Raw genomic sequence first — 22,755 nt, forward strand, 5'->3', positions numbered from 1 at the left:
AGCCTCATGGAACCAAACTTCAAACTGTGTCAATTCCTTTATAGACACTTGTGGGATAATGAACTTCCTTGTATACTGGTAACTTTTTTTCTTTATTATTCAGTGGAAAGCAGGCATTGTTGTTCCCCTCACCACCTGGAAACTAAACACGTTTCATCATTATATTTTTGCAACTTTTAACAAAAGGGCCACACACTTCAAAAGCACCACTGTGTCTTGCTAGGGTGACTCTATTCATGTCTCCCACTACTATAATTTGTTAATGCAGGAAAAATAGTAATTGAAATGAAAAGCACCCTACGCTAATGCTGGATTTCTTTCCCTTAAGTAATTAGTAAGTAAGTAAGGAAGTAGGTAAGCAAGTAAGAGAAAGAGTAAATTTTTGTTCCTTTTGTTGTCAATGAAACACATTGATTGTAAAGGGTCAAGAAGCACGGCTGCAAATTAACATGATGCTTGTGGGAAAGCTTCACCAAAGTGCACATCCTCATTCTCACATCTGTACAACTCAGTTTTGTGGACAACAACTGTAGCTAATTTGCTCTTCTTATTGTTCTTCTGTCTTGTCTGGCAATCTGTTCAATGTTAAACTTGTTGCCCACTGTGATAATGTAATACTTGCTTGAGGCTGTGAGTCAGCTGTAATTACAGTACAGTACTTCTCTTTTATAAGGGACATTTGAGGAAACTTGATATTCAGAAATGCCCCCTGCACACGTGCGCGCACGCACCACTCCTGAGTGACCTGTTAACTCAGGGGTGGGCAATTATTTTTCCCAGGGGGCCACATGAGAAACAGAATATTTTTTGAGGGCCAATAGCCTGAACTAAATTCTGCATAAAAGTAATTGTATTTCTTTGTAAAAAGCGGTAGTTTGCATTGTTTTGACAAGCTGTGACTGGTAAGAGTTAATGTGATGATTATTAAGCAATGAAAAAGAGTGACTGCTTTACAAGAAATATCATTATTCAATCACATTTTCAAAAACAATGGTACGAAAAATAAGAATGCTTTTACTATTTGTGACTTGCTCATTTCTCCACTCAGTCACATTGACCCCAAAACACATTTTTAGTTTCATATATAGTGCTGTTGAAAAGAGGAGATCCTAAGCTTTCTAAAGACATCAATATTGTCTTTGTACTCCAAATATTAAGCAGTCTCACCATCTCATTTGCTGTTTTTTAGATTTTTTCTAGAGAAATCTAGTCTCTGTTGGGCTTTAACAAGTGTATCAAGTTAAACTTCATCCCTGAGAATATTTGTTCACATATGTAGGTAGAACCAAAGAGAACCAACATCTTCTTAGCATGTCTCCTCATGTTTGGACAGTTCTCCTCCTTGAGAGAGGAGTAAAAATCCAGCAGTGATTCTGACTTAAAGTGCTCTGCCAGTACCACATCAGACTGCAGGTCAATGAGTTTCAGCTGAACATCTCTGGGTGTATTATCCACACTTCAAGAAAAGGGAGAGGAGACCATTTTATCCTCAACTGTTTTGAAATCTTGACACAACACGTCGTTTCGCATCATTAGGTACGCTTAAAAAAACTTCTGTAATTTCATGTGACATTGAATGTGTTTCAGAACTGAGTCAGCAGGGGGTGAGGGACACGAGACCTGTGAGTGTGTGTGTGTCAGAGCGGATGGCGTGGAGAGCAGCCGATAGCCAGGATAAAACAGAATGCTTGTATTGTCTTTTTCTGGCGTGGTTAGGGCCGGCAGTAACCAGTTGCAGTTCGGTAACAAAGCGTTGTTTACTGATAACTTCTCGCCCATTCTTTCAGCGTCCTGCCGGATGCTACATTACGATAATTTATTTTCTAATTTCCATTTAACCTTACAGGGGCCGGTCAACGTCAGCCAAAAGACTGTATGTGGCCCGCGGGCCGTGCTTTGCCCAGGTCCGTGTTAACTCCTAATAATTCTCATTTCTCTTTCATTCTCTAAGCCCAGCACAATCCCACCCGTTCCAGATTTTTGTTCAAATCACTTCATTCACCAACTCTATCACACACACACACACACACACACGCACACGCACACACACACACACACACACACACACACACACACACACACACACACACATACACACACATACACACACACACACAGGGAAGCCCATCACCCTCTCTCTTAGGCCGATTCCAGTCCATTCCTATTGAGTAGCATTAGCATACAGATGTTAGACTGAAAAGGGAAAGCAAGGAAACACAAAGGGCCTGCATGACCATGGAAGGGGCTGGGAGGAGAGGGAAGGGGTGGGGGCGCTAAGAGATGGCCCATGGCCTCTTTAGGGTCTTAGACACACATGCACACACACAAACATGGTATTCAATGGTAAGTAGCCATAGGGGCTGTGGGAGTCTGCACTTGCTTCTCTCTACTGTTATTCATTTACTAGAGAGAAACTCTAAGCCTGTCTACCACTAACACACACCTAAATTACACTGTACTGTGTATTGTTCTATTCTATTCTTCTTGAGTTTTACTTTCATCAAATGATATATGCTTCTTAGATTACTGCATATTTACTATGTTGCTGATTCATAGATTCACAATTATATACAGTACTTTGCTGTCTTTTCTGTTTTAGATGGCTGACTTTACATTTTTTGCTTTGCTGTTCATGAGGGCAAATGAGCTGTTGTAAATAAAACGTTTGTATTTTTGTATAGTTTTATTTCACTTTGCCAGACTGTGAGAGATATTTGTTGATATATTCACTTTGTCAGGAGGATAAAAGTATGGGAAAAGAAGAAATTACAATTTACACGTTCTCTTACAAATACACACTAACATTGCACACAGTAACAACATGCATAGATAAACACATTCAAACACACCGCAACACACATGCACACACACACACACACACACACACACACAGAATGGAGCTCACATTCATATACACAGTAGGAGATACGTACACACCATGGGACACACACACACACACACACACACACACACAGAGAAACACACATGCAGAGCGAAATAGGAGGAACCCAACTTCTGCTCCACTTTGTGTGAATAGATGGAAATCAGTCACAAGTATCTCTGTGCACCATTGTGTGCTGGGAAGTCTTTGTTCAAGCATCTGTTGCCCAAACATTCTCCTCAGTGTCACTCCCTCTAAATTGGTCTGTTCTGACAAGTTGCAACACACACACACACACACACACACACGCACACACACACACACACACACACACACACACACACACACACACACACACACACACACACACACACACACACACACACACACACACACACACACACACAACACACAGGGGAGGGCAGGGAGATTCCCTTAATGCAAGTGAGAGAAAGAGTTCATCTTTGTTCCTTTTGTTTGTCAATGAAACACATTGATTGTAAAGGGCCAAGAAGCACGGCTGCATATTAACGTGATGCTCGTGGGAAAGCTTCACCAAAGTGCACATCTTCATCCTCATATAATTTTGTGCTTTCCAAACACGGAAGATATCTTGGCCAGCAAACTGACTTTTCATTGGCAAAAATGACTTTGCAAGTAACAGGAAATTGAGACCACTTTTTTTCTCCCTGAGCTCACATTTCATTATGAAATAAACAATCAACAACCTATGACTTCATTGCAACTCCAGCCCACTTGTATTTTACCTCCCTTTTTCTCCCTGAGCTCACATTTCATTATGAAATAAACAATCAACAACCTATGACTTCATTGCAACTCCAGCCCACTTGTATTTTACCTCAGGGTCTATGTATAAAGTTCAACAACAATAGTAGGGATATCACAACCTGCCTCCCTTCTCTCTAGCTCTCTCTCTCCTCTCTCCCCTCTTTCTATATAAAAAACGATCTCCAAAATTCCCTTCACCTGTATGCACAATGTCATGTACAATATCTGCTTCAATAAAAACAAATTGCATAAAATAAAAAAAAATGAAATAAACAATCACTTTCATTTGCTCTTCATATTGGTCCTACTGGTCTGTTCAATGTGACACTTTTGTTGCCAAACAAAGGAATAACACGGGTTTGTTGTACAGAGAAAAACAAATTACTCACAACACCAGTAAACCAATGCCAGTGATGACAAACAGGAATTAGTCCATTAACTTCTATGCTGCAACATATACATTAAAGCACATAAACAATCGCCACTAAGAGAAGACAGGATGTTTGTATTTTTATCTATACCCATGTACCCTGTTAAGCTGTTACTTAAAAGTTTATATACAACAAGCAGTTGCTAAATTTCAGCTCTTGAATTTCAGTGCTGAGAAGAACTTCTGATAATCCTACTACCAGAGATACAGCAATAACATAGTAATGCAACTGATACATCCTTTTACAGTGATTTGGAGATCAAGTTTCTGTTAACAAGATTAGTATGGATTAATGGGAGAACTACTTCTTGGTCACCAGTCAAAGGTGTTAAGACATTTAATGATTCAAAGTTGAATTGGTGAAAGGTGAAAGTTAACTGACTTTACAGCAATTCAGACACACACATCTCACTTTCTTTTTTGCCAAATCCTTTTATTTTGAAATAAAAATTGACAAATATATTAAGATAAAGAGCTGGGATATCAACATAACCCATGGAATGTAAACAATAAATGAACTTAAATTATGTAAAAGGAAATCAAACAACAACACAATATAGGCTTTGCTTTGAAAAACTAAATAAATAAGTTTTTAAGTTAACAAAAGTTACAAAACGGCTTGCTGTCAAGTGAAGCTAATAATCAGCTATAGCAACAGAAGCATATGTGGACTTATTGAGACAGGTGGAGTCGACTCTGTGACAAAAACAAAATCTTGCCTGATTTCACTTCAACTCTCCTGATTTCACCTGGCTCTCAGTTAGCTAGCTAGGTAGCTAGCGTGCAACAGCCACAGAGCTCTACCTACAAACACATTGTCATGGAGGCAACTCTGATAGAAACCAAAAAAAAAATCACTATAAACAAACGGTCACTGTTTCACTGTGTTTTACATCAAATCGAGAGAAAGGGGTCCATGTGTCTGTGAATCGGTGGTGATTTCAAAATGGAAATCTACTTCTGCCCCATTAGCGTTTTCTCCCAAGGTTTCTGCTGTCGCTCTTTTTGAAAACGAACATATGTAAAATAGTGTGGCTTTCTATCTTTTTTCCCATGGGGATATATTGCTCTACTAAGCAGTAACATTAAACACCCCACACAGCACACAAAAACATTGTACTTTTGACTTGTTGTTGAATGCTAGCAAAATATTACAAAACCAACTTCAGAGCTAACAAAATGCTAGCAACTAGCATCACAACTCCAGCTCAAATGGATTTTAGCTACCAAAATTTAAGGGAAAGGGCAGTGTACAGCATCCTCACAAAACATTTTTGATTAGACTGACAAACAGGAACTTTTGTGTCACTAAAGCCATGAGCATGTGTTTAAAAAAAAAATCACAATACAACCTTCAATATACCACTGGAAACAAGTGGACATCGTTAAAACAAAGGAGTGAGGCTTGAAAGAAGAAGAGTTCAGACTCACTGTGTGCCCTCACCACCAGCAGCTGCATCAAATTAGGGCCAGATGGTTGACATGAGTGTCACAAAGTTGTAGCGCTAATGCCACAAATGTGATGGGATTGGTATGGGAACTGTCTCTGGTTTAAGCAAAACGTAGACCTGCTTGCAGTGTTAATACACAGTGAGTCTTTGATGGCGGCCTACAAGCCAATAAGGCAACATACAGTACATATAGAATGCCAAAGTTTCTGTCTCTTCTCTCCTCTCCTCAAGCCCTCTTAAAGCTGCTGAATGGTGTAAACCATATGTACAGGGACAACATGAAAAGTAAAGCATATTTTCTCCCCCATCAGAAAAATGCAAAATACAATACGATCTCATATGTTGCACAAATCACACAAAAGCAATAAATAACAAAACAAGTAATAAACTACCATAATAATCACAACACTGTATATGACCTGTCTTGTCTAAAGGTTAGGCTAGGGGTTAACAGTACTATCAGGTTAGGGGGGTTCAACTTTGGTAATTAGAGAGAAATATGATGACGTTCACTGAATCTACAGATACCACTACATGTACACTAGCGCTCTACAATGACGTGGCCACAGCCAAAAACCATCAATAATCAATTCATGACTACAATTCAGAATGTTGTTATTAAACCCCTCTTACTCACGGAGGTTGATTCCATTTTGTTTGAGAGCCCTGGATACAAGTAGGGATAGTGGGAAACGGACTGCAGGTAAGAAATCAATGTTTAACCACAACTAAGCCAGAATTATGCCCAAGGTGTTAAACATTACGCCACAGTTGTAGAAGAAGGGTTTACCACACCGGTCGCTTGGGCAAACGGCACTTAACAATAATCAATAAATGCGGGTACAGGAAATTCTCACACAGAAGCTCCCACTACATAGAAGAAAGGACAAAGGCCAAGCTAAGTGAAGTACCTTACTAATATTTTCTTAAGTGGGTATACAACAGTATACAGCAGTTACAATGGCATAAAGAACAACCTATAAAACAACAAAAAACCCAAAAGAAAAGTCAGTTAAACTGGGCGAACACTGAGCAGTGCTACAACTGCTTGGATGAGAAATGCAATATGCACAAAGTTACATACGTTTACCTGGCTGGATCTATGGAGGAACTGAAAACCTAAAGTTTTAAACTTCAGTAACTTTTCTGTAAAATCTGTAAAACAAATAGACTTTTTATTCCTGGCAAAATCCAGCTCTCCAGTAAAACTCTTCTCTATTCATCTGAGACTGACAGGCGGCTAAAGATGGGCAGGCGTCGGCCCTCAAAGCTCGGAGACTCAGTGCCACTGGAGGAAGAGCTGAGGGAGCAGGAAGAGGTGTAGCCTTCCTCAGAGAGGGAATCAGCTGAGGAGCAGCGCTGAAGGCCAGACAGGCCATTCAGAGACATGGGCTGCTGCTGGGAGCCATGGCAGGGCATGTTTGGGTTTTTGGAGGTGGGACATCTGGTACCAATAGAGTCGGTTACAGCATAGAAGCGCAGAGCTGTATCAATGTTGTCACTGGGCACGTCAGTGACACCAGAAAAGGGATACGGGCAGTGCTTCAGGGCTCCTGGCTCTGGAAAGAGAGGGGAGAGGAGCTCTGGACTTCCAGTGAAGGACGGAGGAGGCGAAACAGAGAAGGCACGTGTGAAGAGAAAGGATGAAGGCTTTGACTCCTGAACAGGTTGGAAAGTCTGCGGCAATGATGAGAAACCTGCAAAGCTGATGCTGTGACGAAGAGGAGGTCTCTGCTTCTTTGACTGCGAAAGTACAGCATCAGTGTCGGTGACAGCTGCATTGTTGAGCTCGTCAGCATTGTGGATGAAATGGCAGCGGGCTCCGTAAGGGCAGAAGCCTATGGTGTGGAAAGTGCGGCATGGCTCTGTCTTGTACTTTGGATGTCTGCTGAGGCCTCTGAGTTCATCAAAGCCATGGGCGAACTGACACTTAGAGCCATACTTGCATGCCCCACTTTCCTCGTAGGTACGGCAGAGTTCAGTTTTGTACCGGGTGGAGATGTGAGGGGGAGGGGCTAAGGGTTTGCATACAGAGGAAGGAGAGGTGGACGAAAGAGAGGTGTTGCTGAGGCAGAGGCCTGGTGGAGGGAGCAGCAGCGGAGGAGACATGTTGGTCATCTTCTCATCCCTGCTACCAATGCAGCTAACATTTCCTTCTATCATGCTAACTGATCGGTCTACTCTGAAGGGGATGTGGCTGAGCGAGGAGCGGGGCAGCTGGCCATCCCTGCTCCATTGCTGGTCAGAGGTCATTTTGATGCCCCAGCAGGCCGAATCAGTCACCTCAGAGCTGCTGCTGCTATTGCTGTTGCTGCTGTTGAACTTGGAGTTGGTGAGGGTCACAGGGCAGAGAGAATGGCGACGCTGAAAGCCAAGGACTCTCTGCTGCCTCTGCCGCTCTGAGCTGGTGGAAGGACCATCTGTTGTCTCCAGGCCACGGAAACTCTGCAACACAAAAGAAGAATAGAAGTGAGCTTTCTGCATTCCAGGACCACTGGTGTGAGACTGGCTGCATTGACTCAAAGGGAAAGGAGATTTTGCTGTGGCTTAAGTAGAGCTGCTGGATCGATGATCTTTCTGTGCTTAATTTATCAGCCCAAAACACATGTGTGGTAGCTGTTCTTATTTATTGTTTTTAATGTAGTGACACTTCCCATTAATTTAAGCTTTTCTGAAAAAAATTGCATATTCAAACAGCATGAGCTGCCAGGAGTCAGTTTAATTTATCTGATAAGGTGCAAAAGCATAGGCTGAAGTTTCACAGATGCAAGATGTTTTGTGAACACTTTAACAACTAAACCACTACTAACCACAATTATCGAAACAGAGATCAACTTTCAGCAGCCACCCCAAAATGCATTTTAGAATATACAGAATGCACCAATGGCAAAATAGAAAAATAAATTGTTACTCTTTTTGTTACTTTTTTGTTATTTTTCATTAGTTCATTTATCTTGTACACTACTGCTGGAAGGTTTATTGATTAAAATAAACAAGTGATACTATGGTTGAATACTGGTAAATATACACATACAAACATTGAAATATGATTGTCACATCGTTCGTCTTACCTTGCAGAACTCCTCACTTAGTTCCATGAAAGGTGTTAGAAAATCAGAGGGCATGGTTGGTTCCTCTGTCCTCACAGAACGGAGGAGCTGGACGTCAGATCCCACAGTGGAGGGCTGAGCAGGACAAAAAGTCTTGGGGCTGGAGAGAGAAGAGACAAACTCTGCTTCTTTGAGGTATTGAGATGAGCGAAATGACCCTCCAAGTGTTGGTAGGCAGTGGAGACACTCGGCCCAGGAGGTTGGGGAGATGTGAGACAGGAAGTTGGGAGAGGGGCAGTGTGACTCCTGGAAGAAAGTTGCCATCTGCTGGAATCCGCTTAAATACTTGGGGAAACCCACAGACCCACCCCCTGCTTGTGCTCTGCAGGGGGCAGGGAGTGTGCGTGCATGTTTGTGTGTGTTGGGGGGCTGGGAATGGGGACTTGCATTCTAACCGTGCGCTGGGGGGCAGGGTGTGTGCATAGAAAGAAGAGGAGGGGGCTGAATGAAGCTACTTTTCTCCCCATTCATTAACCACAGACCCCCCACCCCCGGCCCCCACCCCCACCCCCCCTCCAGCTGCCCCTCCAAGAGAGTTGAGATCCATAGTCCTTTAAAGGTACATTCTGCTTTTTAACAGTCCGTCCCCTCACTTTGTTTAGGACCACCAAAGCTAAGGAGATAATGACAAGTTTAAAAAAGAAAGAAAGTATTATCTCCTTAGCTTTCATTAGTGCCATAAGTGTAACAAAAGTTGTTAAGAGATGTAAATACTGTGTAGACCAATAAAATGTCAATATAAGGCTAATATAAATGTACATGTTTGACAAAGTAATTGCATTAGGGATGGAAATGTGGAGAAATGTGGAGTTACATACAACATAAGGCATACAACATTACACAACAAGTTAAGCCTAAAACAGTGAAAAACAACAAAAGCAGCTGGAAAGAACATTTTGAAATGGTAAGAATACAAACACATCTGAAAAGTTACAGCATGAGTTAGGTACAAGTTATAAGTACTTAGAGAACTCAGTTTTCTGTGACATTACACTTCTCCACAGTATTTCATGAGGAAATATTGTATCAGCATGTGTTACATTTATCCATTGGTGGAAGCTTGGGCTGTTATATTCCACACAACAAACTCTACACTTTGGTTATTGAGCACAATGTTGCTGAAAGGTTAAAGCATTGACGTGATCTGAAACTACATCCCCAAAATTTGAAATACACCTTAGAGCAGCATCGTAAGGGATTGCGACAGCTCAAACCAAACAGGGTTTGATGCTTGCTTACACAACTACAAATCCATGTACTCCCATTCACCTGTTGCTGTCCGGTAACCTGTCTGTGGACCATTTACGATCATTCAATAATTATGACGTCTTTGCCATTTATGTCAATTTTTTCCATTTCCATCTTAAAGTTTCTTGCACTCATAATTTCTATGTTTGAATATACTGCGTTAAAAGCAATAGATCAAATCAAGGAGAATGCCCACTGCAAAAAAACAACCTACACTTTGCCAATTTAAATCCATTCATTCTGTTTATTCACATATTTGCTGTGTTTGAAGAAAGACACTTTGTATCCTCTTGATTCTGTCCATGTATACAGTTTCCTCTCATGTCCTTTTCACAGTGCAGACAAATAGTTAGAGTTTTGAGCGGCATGTAAACAAAATCATTGTTTGAAAGATGACAAGCCTTGACATGCTGGTCAGATTTCCTCCAGCCGCTCATGCAGCTGAGCTGTGTATTTGGTTACTTGAGAGTTTGTTGGGTTGAAATGGTAAACCGGGTTAAGAGGGAGGTTGAGAGCTGTTGAGGATGGACTGTAGACAAAAAGTGTGCTGCCTTGTTTTTTGCTTCACTTTTTCCTTGTGGGAAGCAGCTCACAGGTACCTGTAAACACTGTGTAATCACAGAAAAAAAATGTTTTGAGCTTGAATGAGTCTCACATCAACACTACAAATAAAGTTTTGTATTAGTGTCAGCATGGCCCAAAACAGTCTGTGTAAGTTTTATACATGTACAGAATTAAAGGGATTCTGCCGTTTGCAAATGTACACGTCCCTTTGCTTTGCTGGAGTATCTGAAGAGTGAGGAAAAGCGTGCAGGGTGACAAGTACACACGCCAGAGTTGCAATTCAAGTAATCAAGGTCTGTTGCTAAGACTGACCTGATGTTGATGGTGGCATTAAGTTTCAATATGCATGTAAATGCACTGCATCTGTGAATAGTTAAAAGGTGCATTTGAAAGAAAAGTGTTGATTGTCGTTAGGCTGTGAATAGGGAGCTTGTATAGACCATTTCACACATTGATAATCTTATGGTTGGGTGCGGTGTCCATCAAAGAGCCAAAGACCTGTTCATGGCAACTGTAAACAAAATGGTAATGTTTGTAGGAATCATCTGGTAGCACTGAATCAACACACTGAAAAAACACAGAGATCAAGTGAAACTGCAACTGTAGAAATGCCATTTTTGTTTTGTGAAGAGTGCATTTGACAGACATTTGTTGTAATGATTTGGCAGAGTTGGAAGATTCTCGGATCCTTTATTAAGAAGAAGTAAATCAAGTATCAGTAAAATAGTTTTTAAGTTAAAAGGAGTAAATTGTTACAGAAAACCACCAAGTGATGTTAAATGTCATCCAACTCCACAGACACCAAGATACAAGGGCAGACATGGAAATCAACAGCCTTCCTTGACTGATTGAGGCTAGGGTGTTAAAATATTCAAGTGTCAACTAGACAATAGCTACAAATTAAAAGGGAAAGATTTTTTTCCACAGTTGGCCATTGAAGTATGTACACTGCCTCATCTGTGGTTTTGTTCTCGCACGCCCTCATATGTGTTTTGAGTTGAGAGGATTAGATGGGTGGGGTTTGCCATACCAGGGCAGTGTCAGGTAAGTGGTCAATCTCAGAGAAGCACACAAATACCTGAGGAAGCCTCTGATGGCCGACTATTAACTTTGACATTGTGTTCGCTCGTTCGTGACAAACTCCACCCACGGGACTGTGGAAGCAACAATACCAACAAAAGTGTGTTTGCAGTAGATATAAAATCCAGTCTGATTCTTCTTGCTGTGGGATTGTTGTTGTTTTACACAAATTCTTAAATGGGGAGCTCCAAGGTGAGACAGAGTGAAACCTAGATTAAGATTATAAAGTATAGGGGAAAAAAAGAAAAACAAATCATTAAATTGAATTAATTATTAATAAATTTAAAAAATGTCTTGAACTGAATGACAGTTGTCATTTAATAGGAATGCAAAGACAAACTGTAAAAGGCAAAACAGTTTCTGCTTATCACAACACCTCACTCATACGTTTGTGTGTGTCTGTCTAACTGTAATCCAGTGTGGTTTCCTCCCTGCTGCTCCTATGGGCAGTTGGGTAACAGACCGGCTGTCGTTATATCTCTTACTTGCTTTCCTTTCTCACTGCATCAGGGTTAAATAATCTGGGTTAAATACTTTTATTCAACAGGACCTTTGACCGACCCTGACAGAGCTGCTGCATATGTCCGCCATTCCTCTTTCTCCCGTTATCTCTTTCCTACATGCAGTTTTTGCTATTTTACCCTGACTGACAGAATCTGTTCTTACATAATCACCATAACTGTATGTGAAATGTGTATATGTGTAGGCTTCTTTGCACAATGAGCTAGTGGGGCTGTGTAGTGGTTTACTTTCTTGGTTGGGATGGTTATTCGCCATGTCAGTTACTGGTGGTTTTGGGTGGAATCGAGGGGAGCAGAGGGTAAAACACAGCCACACAGCTGTGGACCAATTCTCGTTTAAGCTCCACACTGCACTGGGATAGATCAATGGCCTGGACTGTTCGAAGTTTGGGGGTTCAGTGTCTCCGGTGTCATGATCAGAAGCAGAATAGATGAAGTTGCTTGAAGGAATGAGACCATGGTGTGCCGAGTCAGGTTAAGGAGATGAATGGAGATGGAAAGGATGATGGGATGAGCGGGTTAAGGGAACCAATGAGGACACATGGACAGGAACATAAGTTGAGTAAAGGAACGGATGAGAGGATGATTGCACAAGTTGGGTAAAGAGATCAGGGGATTGAGTTGGGGAATGGACCAGTGGGGTAGGGGAATGAATGGATGAATCGGCTTGGTAAGTAAATGAAGCTAGGAGCTGAAGCACTATGCATTAATTCTTCATTAATCATTTGAAAGTTATCCTCAGGTTTTTGTATAAACCACAGCAAGTGGATGAAGGGAGAGCTGAAGGGTACGAATGAGTTGGTGATTGTACAAGGAAGGTGAGGAAATGGATGAGGGGAGGAGTGAGAGGATGAGTGGAGTATGGGTACGTTGAAGGGAGGTGTGAATAGGAAATGGATGAGGGGAGGATAGGATGAGTTGGGTAACAGAATGGAAGAGGGGATAAGAGGGTAAGTGTTCAGAGCAACAAAGGAGGATGGGTTGACCAGGTTTAGAAAGGCTGGACTGGTAATTAGAGAAATGAAACTGAGCGTGTCCTCTTATACCTGTTTGTAATTGTATGGACACTACAAAAACACAAAGAAGAGAAGAACAACTTTCACCCACACCACCCTTCTCCTCAAGTGATAGGAGAAGACATACCTTTTCGCCCCACCATCAGGTTATTGTCAACACACCATGTGGCCAGGTGCTTTACCTCATCCCTGTAGGCTGTCTCATCGTCACCTCTGATCAGGCACAGGAGAGGGCTCAGCACGCAGCCTTATGGCACGCCGGTGTTGAGGGTGATAGTGGAGGACGAGAGATTATCCAACTAAACAGACTGAGGTCTGTTAGTCAGAAAGTCCAGAATCCAATTGCAGAGCGATATGTTGATACCAAGCTGGCCGAGCTTGGATATCAACTTGGAGGGGATCACAGTACTGAATGCTGAGCGGAAGTCATTGAACAGCATTCTGGTGTAACAATTTGGGGTCTCTAGGTGTGTCAGTGCGGAGTGAAGTGCAGTGGAGATGGCGTCCGCAGTTGACCTGTTGTGGCGGTATGCAAACTGCTGAGGGTCCAATGTAGCAGGCAGAGAGGATTTTAAGTGTGAGAGGACCAGCCTCTCAAAGTACTTGACGATGAATTGATTGATTGATTGATGAAGTTACGACGGCTAATGGGAAGGTGGTTTTGAATCTGAAATGACCTGTGCTACACATGGGCAGATGATGTTAGTACTGGTAAATCATTCCATCTTCCATAAAGGAAAATGGCCTTAAATAATGTAATTAAAATAGTAAATCTAATTTAGCACAGGCCTGCTGTTTTCCACATCTCCAACAACAGATTATACTAAAACTTAAAGTAACCGAAAACCTGTAAACCATAACTATAAATGTAAAAAATTTAATGTGGAGCCAGTAATAGCAATGTACATACATCCTCTACACTCACACACATACACAGAAACAGCGTGAACAGCGTAGTTGTGGACCCCCTGTCTGAGTGTCTGTCTTGGCCTCTTTGTTGAGGTCAGCATGACAAGAGCTCCATTGTCCACACAAGCTTCTCCATATGTTCTCATATAAACCACACTGAAGGCAGCATGGACAATATCAGCACAGAGGATCCGATCTAACTGTCTGCTGTGGCTTAATCAAGGGCAAATGCTCACCCTGAGATGCACATGACTAAACCCCAGTGAAAAGGATTTGGTGAAGTCATTTTCAAATTGCCTCTAAGCAAATTACAGTGTTCTCACAAGGGCCGTAGTCACCCGAGGGAAAAAACAGACAATTCTGCAGGCTTTGATTCGTCATCCATTTCCAATGTAAAGGGCAAAAGCGATGTTGCTTTACATGAACTATCACTACAGTTAGCAGAATGAAAGCTGATGCAAAAATGAAAAAGGAAGTCTATATATGTGAGTATGGGAAGAGAGTTTGTGGATCTTCGTCTTTACAGTCAAGGGGGAAAATTATCTTGTAATTGACCCCCTGAAATTAGTTGTGTAATGTGCACAATAATGTTGACAGCACCACATAAAACAAGTAATGAAGTTCCTCCTGGGTACAGGAAGTTAGCTAACGTGCTTATATCCTTGTTGTACTTTTATCCATGAATTCCAGTTAAGAGACTAGAAAGAGTCAGAAAACACGTCAGGAATTGTTCCTCACTCATGACAAAAGAGAGAAATGCAAGAAATTAACCAACAGCTCCACTTTATGCAATGAGCCATCAAAAAAATCAAAGCACAATATTCATATTCACTCCTTCATTTCCTCCATGTCTTTGTTTTCTTATGGATTGTGGCTCAGTTAGGACATTTCTATTTCGTTTGAATAGGCGTCAAATGTTTGCATTTGCCATTACCTGATTGTTTGCGTAACAGCTATTGTTGCAACCTGCTTAGGTCGTTTGCTCTGTTGGTATTTCTTTCTTTCTTTCTTTCTTTCTTTCTTTTCTTATTTTTAATTCCCTGTGTAGTTCACCAGATACCGCATTTTTTGCTTCCCTCGCAAACTGCAGAGGAGTAATGGCAGCTAATTAAAGCAATCACAACAGCAATGTCAAGTCTAGAGGGAAAGTAGTGCCAAAATGAAGGGGAATAATCATGGAAGAGAGGTGTGGGTATATTCAACAAAGTCAGTTTAAAAACACAAGTCACGGCACTTGTCAAAGTAATTGTTCTGTTGTCGGTACTGCTTAATAAAGCTGTCAAACTCTGTTGATATACAGTACTATGGTGTTTTGTGTGTGTGGACAGTGTAGCTCTTGCTTGTACCCAGGGAATAGTACAGCAATATCATCTGCTTTCAGGCTTGTGATTTATGAGCTCTTTATAGGGTGCCAGGAAATATTTCTGGCGCTGATATGAGGAAAGTGGTTGATTAAAGTGAAACAATGTAGAGATTAATGGCAAAACGGTTGGGAAATAAATGTGCCGTTAAGACTGAGAGATTAATGGTGACCCCAGGCTGTTGGCCACTGTTATACAAAGGTGGAGGTTGATCAAACACCACAGGGGCCTTAAAGGTTAATAAAAACAACTCCACTTCAATGTATGTGTAATATAGACAAAAAAGTCCTTCTGTACATTCTTCACCCTGTGACAGCTGTGGACAAAAAAGACATTTCTCTTTTTACATCACAATCATTTAGCAGATGCTTTTATCCAAAGCGACTTAAATTACATTACCACACATTACAAAGGGGGGAGCAGTTGGGGATTCGGTGCCTTGCTGAGGGGCACCTCGGCAGGGACTCGAACTGGCGACCCTCCGGTTCCCAAACGAAACCCCTTCCAACTGAGCTACTGCATCCCACTTTTTCTTTTGCCTTGTTCCATCCATCAATTGAACTCCCTCCATAACAAGTGTTTATGTCTCAGAACGCCTCGGAAATGGTCATGGGTCTGAGGAAATATGGACTTAAGTATTGGCAAATTCAATTTTTACATTCAGTCTTCGTATTCTATCCTTTCTGGATTTTGGATTGGTCTCTGTTTATCCTTGTGTGCTTTGATGTAATCTGCAGCATTTTAAAATCAGAGGAAGACCAACACTCAGTGGGAAATGTCGTGGATGTAACACAGCCTGTCTGAGTCGGTACCAGGTCCAGTCAGAGGGTAAATAAGAGGGCTCAGCCAGGCATGAGCACATATCTTTGTGTATCTTGTATCTTTCTAATCTCAAGGCGTTCTCTCCGATTAAAAGGTCTACTATAACCATTTATCTTCAATTCAACTTTATTTATGTTGTGCCAGATCATCACAAAGGTTATTATTAAGGCCCATAACCTTGACATATGTTCTTTAACCCAAAAAAGCACTTTGGCAACAGTGGAAAAACTCTAAACAGGAAGAAACCTAAGGGAGAACCGGGCTCTTGGTAAGCAGCCATCTGCCTTGACCAGTTGGTTTTAGAGAGAGAGAGAGTGAGAGTAGAGAGTAGAGACACACACACACACACACACACACACACACACACACACACACATAGAGGCACAGGAACAACAACGGTAAGAGTAATGGAGGTATGACTAATGATAATATGTGGTTCAGTTGTTATGTGTTTGCAGTGCTCATACAAATCACAAGTGTGAATCACTTGGACTAAAAATCAGAGGCAAAAAAACATTGTGAGCACCGTAAAGAAAGTAATAAACTTTTTGGTCTCAAGCATGGTCAGCAGATCATTAGACTCTGTTGGTTTTCTCTCTCTGCCTTCTCCATCTCTCCACTCAGCCGTATGGTAAGTCCTTTAATGGACCAACTGCTCTCAAACTCCCCCACACAGGACACAACGACACACAGCATCCCACTCCCTCTTTCTCCCCAAACAAGAAATTCCCTGCCTTCCTTCTTCTGCTCATTCTTTCAGGATAAACAGCAGGCACCTTGAAGCTTCCTGGACTGAGAGAGAGGATGAGGAGGATTTGGGGGAGGTGAGGCGGGGGGCGGGGTAGGGAGTGAAGAGCCCCTGGAATATGGATTTGGATTTGGACAAAGACATAGACCTCCCCCGGCAGTCATTTTCCCGCCAGTCAGTTTCCTGTTTCTTGGAACATGGCAATGTGTCATGTATGGGTCACACACACCCACATACTGACGGAAAGAGGGGGCTCCTCTCTTTGCTGGTTTGTACCAGCTGCTAGCTACTGTATGATGCAACAGCAGACTGTCCAGCAGGCCCTACAAGCATCAATCAGCGCATTAAAGACTTCCTTTCTTCAAATCCGCAGAGATATAATCCACACATTATGTTATTGTACATCCTATTATTTGTCTTTGAAACTGCCTCAAAACAGATGATTAGAGAATTTGCAGAATCCTATTTATTTTGTGAATAACACAAGGATTATTTCTAGGGAACCTGTGAGTGTTTTTGATGATGTAACAGTTAACAGTGTTTAACTAAACTGGATTGTGAGTGTAATATTTAAGGCTGTAACTGATTTGATTCTAGAAGCTGGTGCTAAACATGTTAGCTTTAATTTAGAGGTCAACATAACGGATAATTGAATGTATGATCATTACAATGCAATACAACAATATACATGATATTTAATACTAAATGACTTTTCCTTTCAACTATGGAGATTTGTGTATCAGGCTTTACTTCTTTCTGTTCTTACTTACAGACATACTTGAGAACTCAGACATAAGAAAATAAACTGTTTCTTCTGTCACTTATTTCCACATTCTGAACCCTCCAGAAGGCTGCTGACAGTCAACTACAGTCTTGGTGTTCTTGGTGTGTGAAAGGTTTTCAATTTCTCATTCCATATTAAAACATTTTCATTTTTACTGGACATGGGACAGCAAGGAAAGAACCAAGCAAAGGACCTTGTGTGTGATCCAGGTCAGAGGGCTCGCTGCAACTAATTTCAAAATCAGGTGCTCCTGGGTCAGTATTGTTGTTGAACTGCAAACTGGAGTACGTTAAAGTGTCCGCAAATGTTCTTAAACTATCTATCTGCCCAAATGTTGCTGCAAACACACACCCACATGCACAACAAACCTCCACAAAAGCCATAAAGGTTCAGTATGTCTGGAGACAAATGCCAACCCAACACACGCGTCAACTGCCACAACTGGTGGACGGTTGCGAAGATGTGTATGTGTGAGTGTGCACGTGTGTGTGAGAGTGAGAGAACGACAGACTGGATATTGTTAATTCCAGACAGCCTACAGTTTGCAGTAAGACACACACACACACACACACACACAAACACACACACACACACACACACATACACACAAGTTGTGGGTCTTGGAGGTGTTGTCTTGCTGCTAAAAGAGACCAGTCTCCAAAGCAGCTGCCATGTTATTTTAACAGAGGCGAACACGTGTGTGTGTGTGTGTGTGTGTGTGCGCGCGTACGTGCGCACACACACACACACACACACACACACACAGCTGTTGGTAGCTAAGGCACTTTTGTGTGTTGCAATTACATCATATACACAGGAAGACAGACAGACAGTGAAACCATGCAACATTTTGGTGCTTCTCTAAACACTTTTAAAACTTGATTTGTATCTTCCAGTGAAATTATGTGAAAATTTTCAAGTGGACATCTAGTACTAATCAGCACATGTTCCTCCTTAATCAATACATTATATTAAAAAAGTGTAATCCAGAACCTAAACTAACTTTTCTTCAGCTAAATACCATTCTAGCCTGGTACAACATTATTTATCCACTTCTCCTGCTGCAGTCTTTCCTTCATTGTTTGTTGCAATTTGCTGAGAGAGCAAGAGCGTGAAACACACGCACGCACGCATGCACACACACATTTTTACTCCTCTGCACTCAAATGCACATTTATGAAGAGGCGACAGGGAGAAGGTGTTTTAATTTATGGATTTCACATTCAACAGGTTTTCATATTTTCAGTGATGCAGGACCCAAAGCTTACATCAGAATGGTTGGAACGTTGAATATAGCTTTGGAACATGAGGTCAGAGGATGTTTAAACCTCTCTGCCCTTTCCTAGTTTTGAACGTAGTCCAATTGAGGACCAAGTCTAAAGGCTTGATTATAGTCAAAAACAGATATGGACACAGACAGCAGTGTATGAAGACAGAGACACTGATACACGATGAAGGAGATGGTGATAGCATGTTCTCTCACCGTGTGCTTTTAGAGAACTGGCCCAACTACAAATTAAGAAACTTCTGCCTCAATGTTTGATAGTTTATATACATTTAATGCTATCTAACAATATCTCGCTTTATATACATCCATTTTCTAATGATGACTGCCCTCGACATTTAGCATATAATGTTAGCATTAGCTATATTTTAGCATGAAACAGATTATTATTTTAATCAGCGACACAGAAGTAAAACAAATAATTTTCTTAACAATGACTTGACAATGACATGATGCTCCTAAATTCCACATTGCTAAGCTCACTCGGAATAGATATAGAGATATAAGTGCCTCAATTTGCTGTGTGCTTGAATGCTTGTTGTTACTGTACTCACATGATGAATGCTTGTAACAGCTGACTTTTGAGATAAGAGTAAACAGACCTGTGTTGTTATGTTGTTGATATACCAAGTAGGCCAACATCTTGTTGTTTATCAGTTTTCAGAACAAACAAGACAGTTGGCAAATATTGTTTGCAGATGTCAGAACATGGTTGTGAGCTCTGTGTATTACGTTTGAGTAAAGTTGATGGGCTATGAATGTTATTCGTCCTAAGTTTCTCTCTGAATCTTGTTTCTACAGAAACAACAAAACTCTTTGGCAACCACAAAAATATGTTCCTGTTCTTCATTGTCCTGAAGTCCAAATGACGTCTGTATTTCCTTTCATTGTGAGCTTATAGTGATGGAGAAAAGTAAGACTTTTCTTATCATTCTGACCAATTCAAGAGCATCATCAACATCATCAGCCCAATGCCAATAAGTAGGTGGATGCAGCCAACCGACCATATCAGACTGATTCATTTACATAACAAACATTCATTCCCAGTGGAATCCCTGCACTAGTTTCCATATTCTGTATAATACAAAGCAACACAGCCAATGAACCATTCATATGAACTAGCCCCCCTTCACTCCTATTGTTCCTGTGTTGTTTTCTACACCAGACCTCCAATGACCTGATTAACCCACACTTGCAGTCAAAAAAATGTGTCATGTTCAATTGTTCCTGGGAAAAAAACCAACAGAATTCTATAGAAGTGGACAGTAGAAAGCTGTAATGACATTCATGCAGGAGTTGGTGGACTAGATGAGGATTTACCAGCAGAGAGAGCAACATTATCTGGTTCTATAGTCAATTTTCTGTTGACGTGCATCAGCTCTTGGAGTCAGCGTGGCTTGAATTTATCCAATATCCAGTCTTGTTTAATCCTGGTAAATATTTTGAGAAGCTCATTTCTGCTTTTTCTTAGCAAGCCTCTTCTTAGCTTTGTCTTTCAACCATTTTGTGGTTGATAGAACATTTAATGGTTTAATATAAGGGGTTTGTGAGAACCTTTATGGAGCAACAATACACTTTATTAGTGTATAACTTCTTTACAATTTTTTTTACTTGTATTTACAAAATCACTTACAATGTAGAAAGACCTCTGCACAAGCCACAGTAGATCAGTGTGTGTTCACACTCACACGTGTTCCCTGTCAACAGGTTTGCAGACCAAACACATGGTGACATAATTACTACAGGAAGGGAAAGGGGGTTGACAGAAAGGTGTGTGTGTCAGGGGGTCTGGTACACTTGCAAACTTTGTTGGCAGACATAAACAAACACACATTCAGGGTACCTTGTGTACTGTTTCCTCCCTGAGTGAATGTGTTTTCTTGTGTCTGCCACTGACAAGAGCCAGTCGAAGCTGTGTGTGTGTGCCTGCATGTGTGTGTAATCCCATACTGTTGATAAGCGAATGAGCAGCTTTGACCACATCCATTGCCTCACATCAATAATCCCAGCGGTTAACGAGACACAATGGGTGTTACAAGGCTTTACGCGGCATGCATGTGTGTGTGTCTGTACACATGTGCGGTAAGATGTGTGGTCATGTTTGAGCGATGAGGGGTTAACGAACACAGCTGCCGTCAGTTAGAGTCTAAAGCCAGAATCCTGGATGTGGTTTTCTGTTGAGTGTGTGCACATGTGTGTGAACCTTTATCTGAACATTTTACACGATCCAGAACTGTACACACGCTCTGTGCTGTATAGAAAGGAAGGGTGGGTATGGCGCCCTTCGATTTAATCAGTAAAATGAACAGTTCATCTAGTCACCATTTCACTATTAATGACCATAAACGTATAATATACCAGCCTCAGAATTTTTTACGTTCTTCAGTTGGCACTGTAGACCATGGTGGAGCTCCAGATGCGCACAGATAAGTGCTATCTTTGCTGTTGTTTTCACTTAATAGGCACTGCAGAGGCCTGTTGTAGCATGATATGACATGATGGAGTTAACCGACAATTGGACTATTAGAATTAGACAATTCAGAAATTGGACGTTCCTTTTGAGCTGCTGTTTCATCCACCTTTTCAACTGTAAGGTTAGATAGATGACAACAGCAGCTGTGATGTCATCTTGTATTTGTCTGTTTAGTTAGCTGATTTGAGTAAAATTCTTACACAAACACAAACACAAGAACATGCAAGATGAATTAATATCTTCTGTGTGTTTTTCCACTGTACATACAATAAGAGAAGCAGATTTACCCATTTACCTCCTTGTTTTCCCCACTTAGTATTGCGGCCTGCAGAAGATTCCATTGGTGCAAGCCTTAATGCACTCCAGAAATTTTTGATGAGCACAAAGGCACAAGAGCACAAAAAATTTAGATTACCACTATTTTCCCGTAATCATATTGTCATAGATTATGATAATTTATTAAACTGATGCTGCTGGTGATGGATAAGTTTGTGTGTGTGTGTGTGTGTGTGTGTGTGTGTGTGTGTGTGTGTGTGCATACCAACCCTCCCTCCCTCACACAGAATAGAGAAGTCTTTTAATATGAATGTCACATTGCATCCTGTCTGTGAAGTGTGCTTGTGTGTAAGAGAGACTGCGAAACTGACAGAAAGCAACTGCCTGTTATGTAAAACACACACACACACACACACACACACACACACACACACACACACACACACACACACACACACACACACCACACCACACACACGCACACACAAAAACATGCGCATGCACTTAAATACCATTCTAGTTAGTCTGGACAGCTGGTCTGTTGGCGGGAAAGCAGTGGACCAGCTGTCACTCCTCCACTGCGGTAGGGGTCCTGAGTGGGGGGTGAGAGTTGGAGAGAGAGAAAGAGAGCAAGAGCGAGACAGTAGTAATTTATGTAGAGAGACAGACAGGATGAGTTACACGGCTTAACAGAATGATGTATAAGCTGTGTAACTGTATAAGTTTACCACTGTTCTATAGCACTGCCCCCGCTGTCCACCACTCAACACTGGGGCCCAAGCAGTGTGGGAGCTCTCCAGACAGGCCCAGGGCATCCATCCATTCTGTTGGCTCTCGAAGATGAGGGCCTGAAATTTCTTGAGCTTGTGCTCATACGCTCATGATGTATTTAGACCAGAGAATAATGTCGGGTCTGAGCCATGGGTTATCTCCTCTGGGAATTTGAGCTGCTTCAGTCGCTTGCCGTGGCCAGGAGCACTTTGCCTCCTCTCTGTATGCTGCCACAC

General features: G+C 41.5%; 1 protein-coding gene across 1 annotated transcript; it reads right to left on the reverse strand.

Annotated features, from left to right (window-relative positions):
* Positions 1 to 6,766: 6,766 nt before the first annotated feature.
* LOC142992955 (mRNA decay activator protein ZFP36L1) lies at positions 6,767 to 8,676 on the reverse strand. Its single transcript, XM_076143522.1, has 2 exons — positions 8,623 to 8,676; positions 6,767 to 7,996 (listed from the first exon to the last, which is right to left on the reverse strand). The coding sequence occupies exons 1-2, from the start codon at positions 8,674 to 8,676 to the stop codon at positions 6,767 to 6,769; spliced, it is 1,284 nt and encodes a 427-aa protein (XP_075999637.1).
* Positions 8,677 to 22,755: the final 14,079 nt, after the last annotated feature.

This window comes from Genypterus blacodes, unplaced genomic scaffold, assembly GCF_046128005.1.
Source record: "Genypterus blacodes isolate CSIRO-AG114 ecotype Tasmania unplaced genomic scaffold, CSIRO-AGI_Gbla_v1 ptg000003l_1, whole genome shotgun sequence".
In the NCBI taxonomy this organism is placed as follows: domain Eukaryota; kingdom Metazoa; phylum Chordata; class Actinopteri; order Ophidiiformes; family Ophidiidae; genus Genypterus; species Genypterus blacodes.

What these genes read in the sequence shown, in the direction of transcription:
- LOC142992955 (XM_076143522.1), bottom strand. Translation starts at nt 8,676, where the DNA reads ATGCCCTCTGATTTTCTAACACCTTTCATGGAACTAAGTGAGGAGTTC. An exon ending in TAAGTGAGGAGTTCTGCAAG is followed by an intron (nt 7,997 to 8,622) that starts GTAAGACGAACG and finishes TTTGTGTTGCAG; the next exon opens with AGTTTCCGTGGCCTGGAGAC.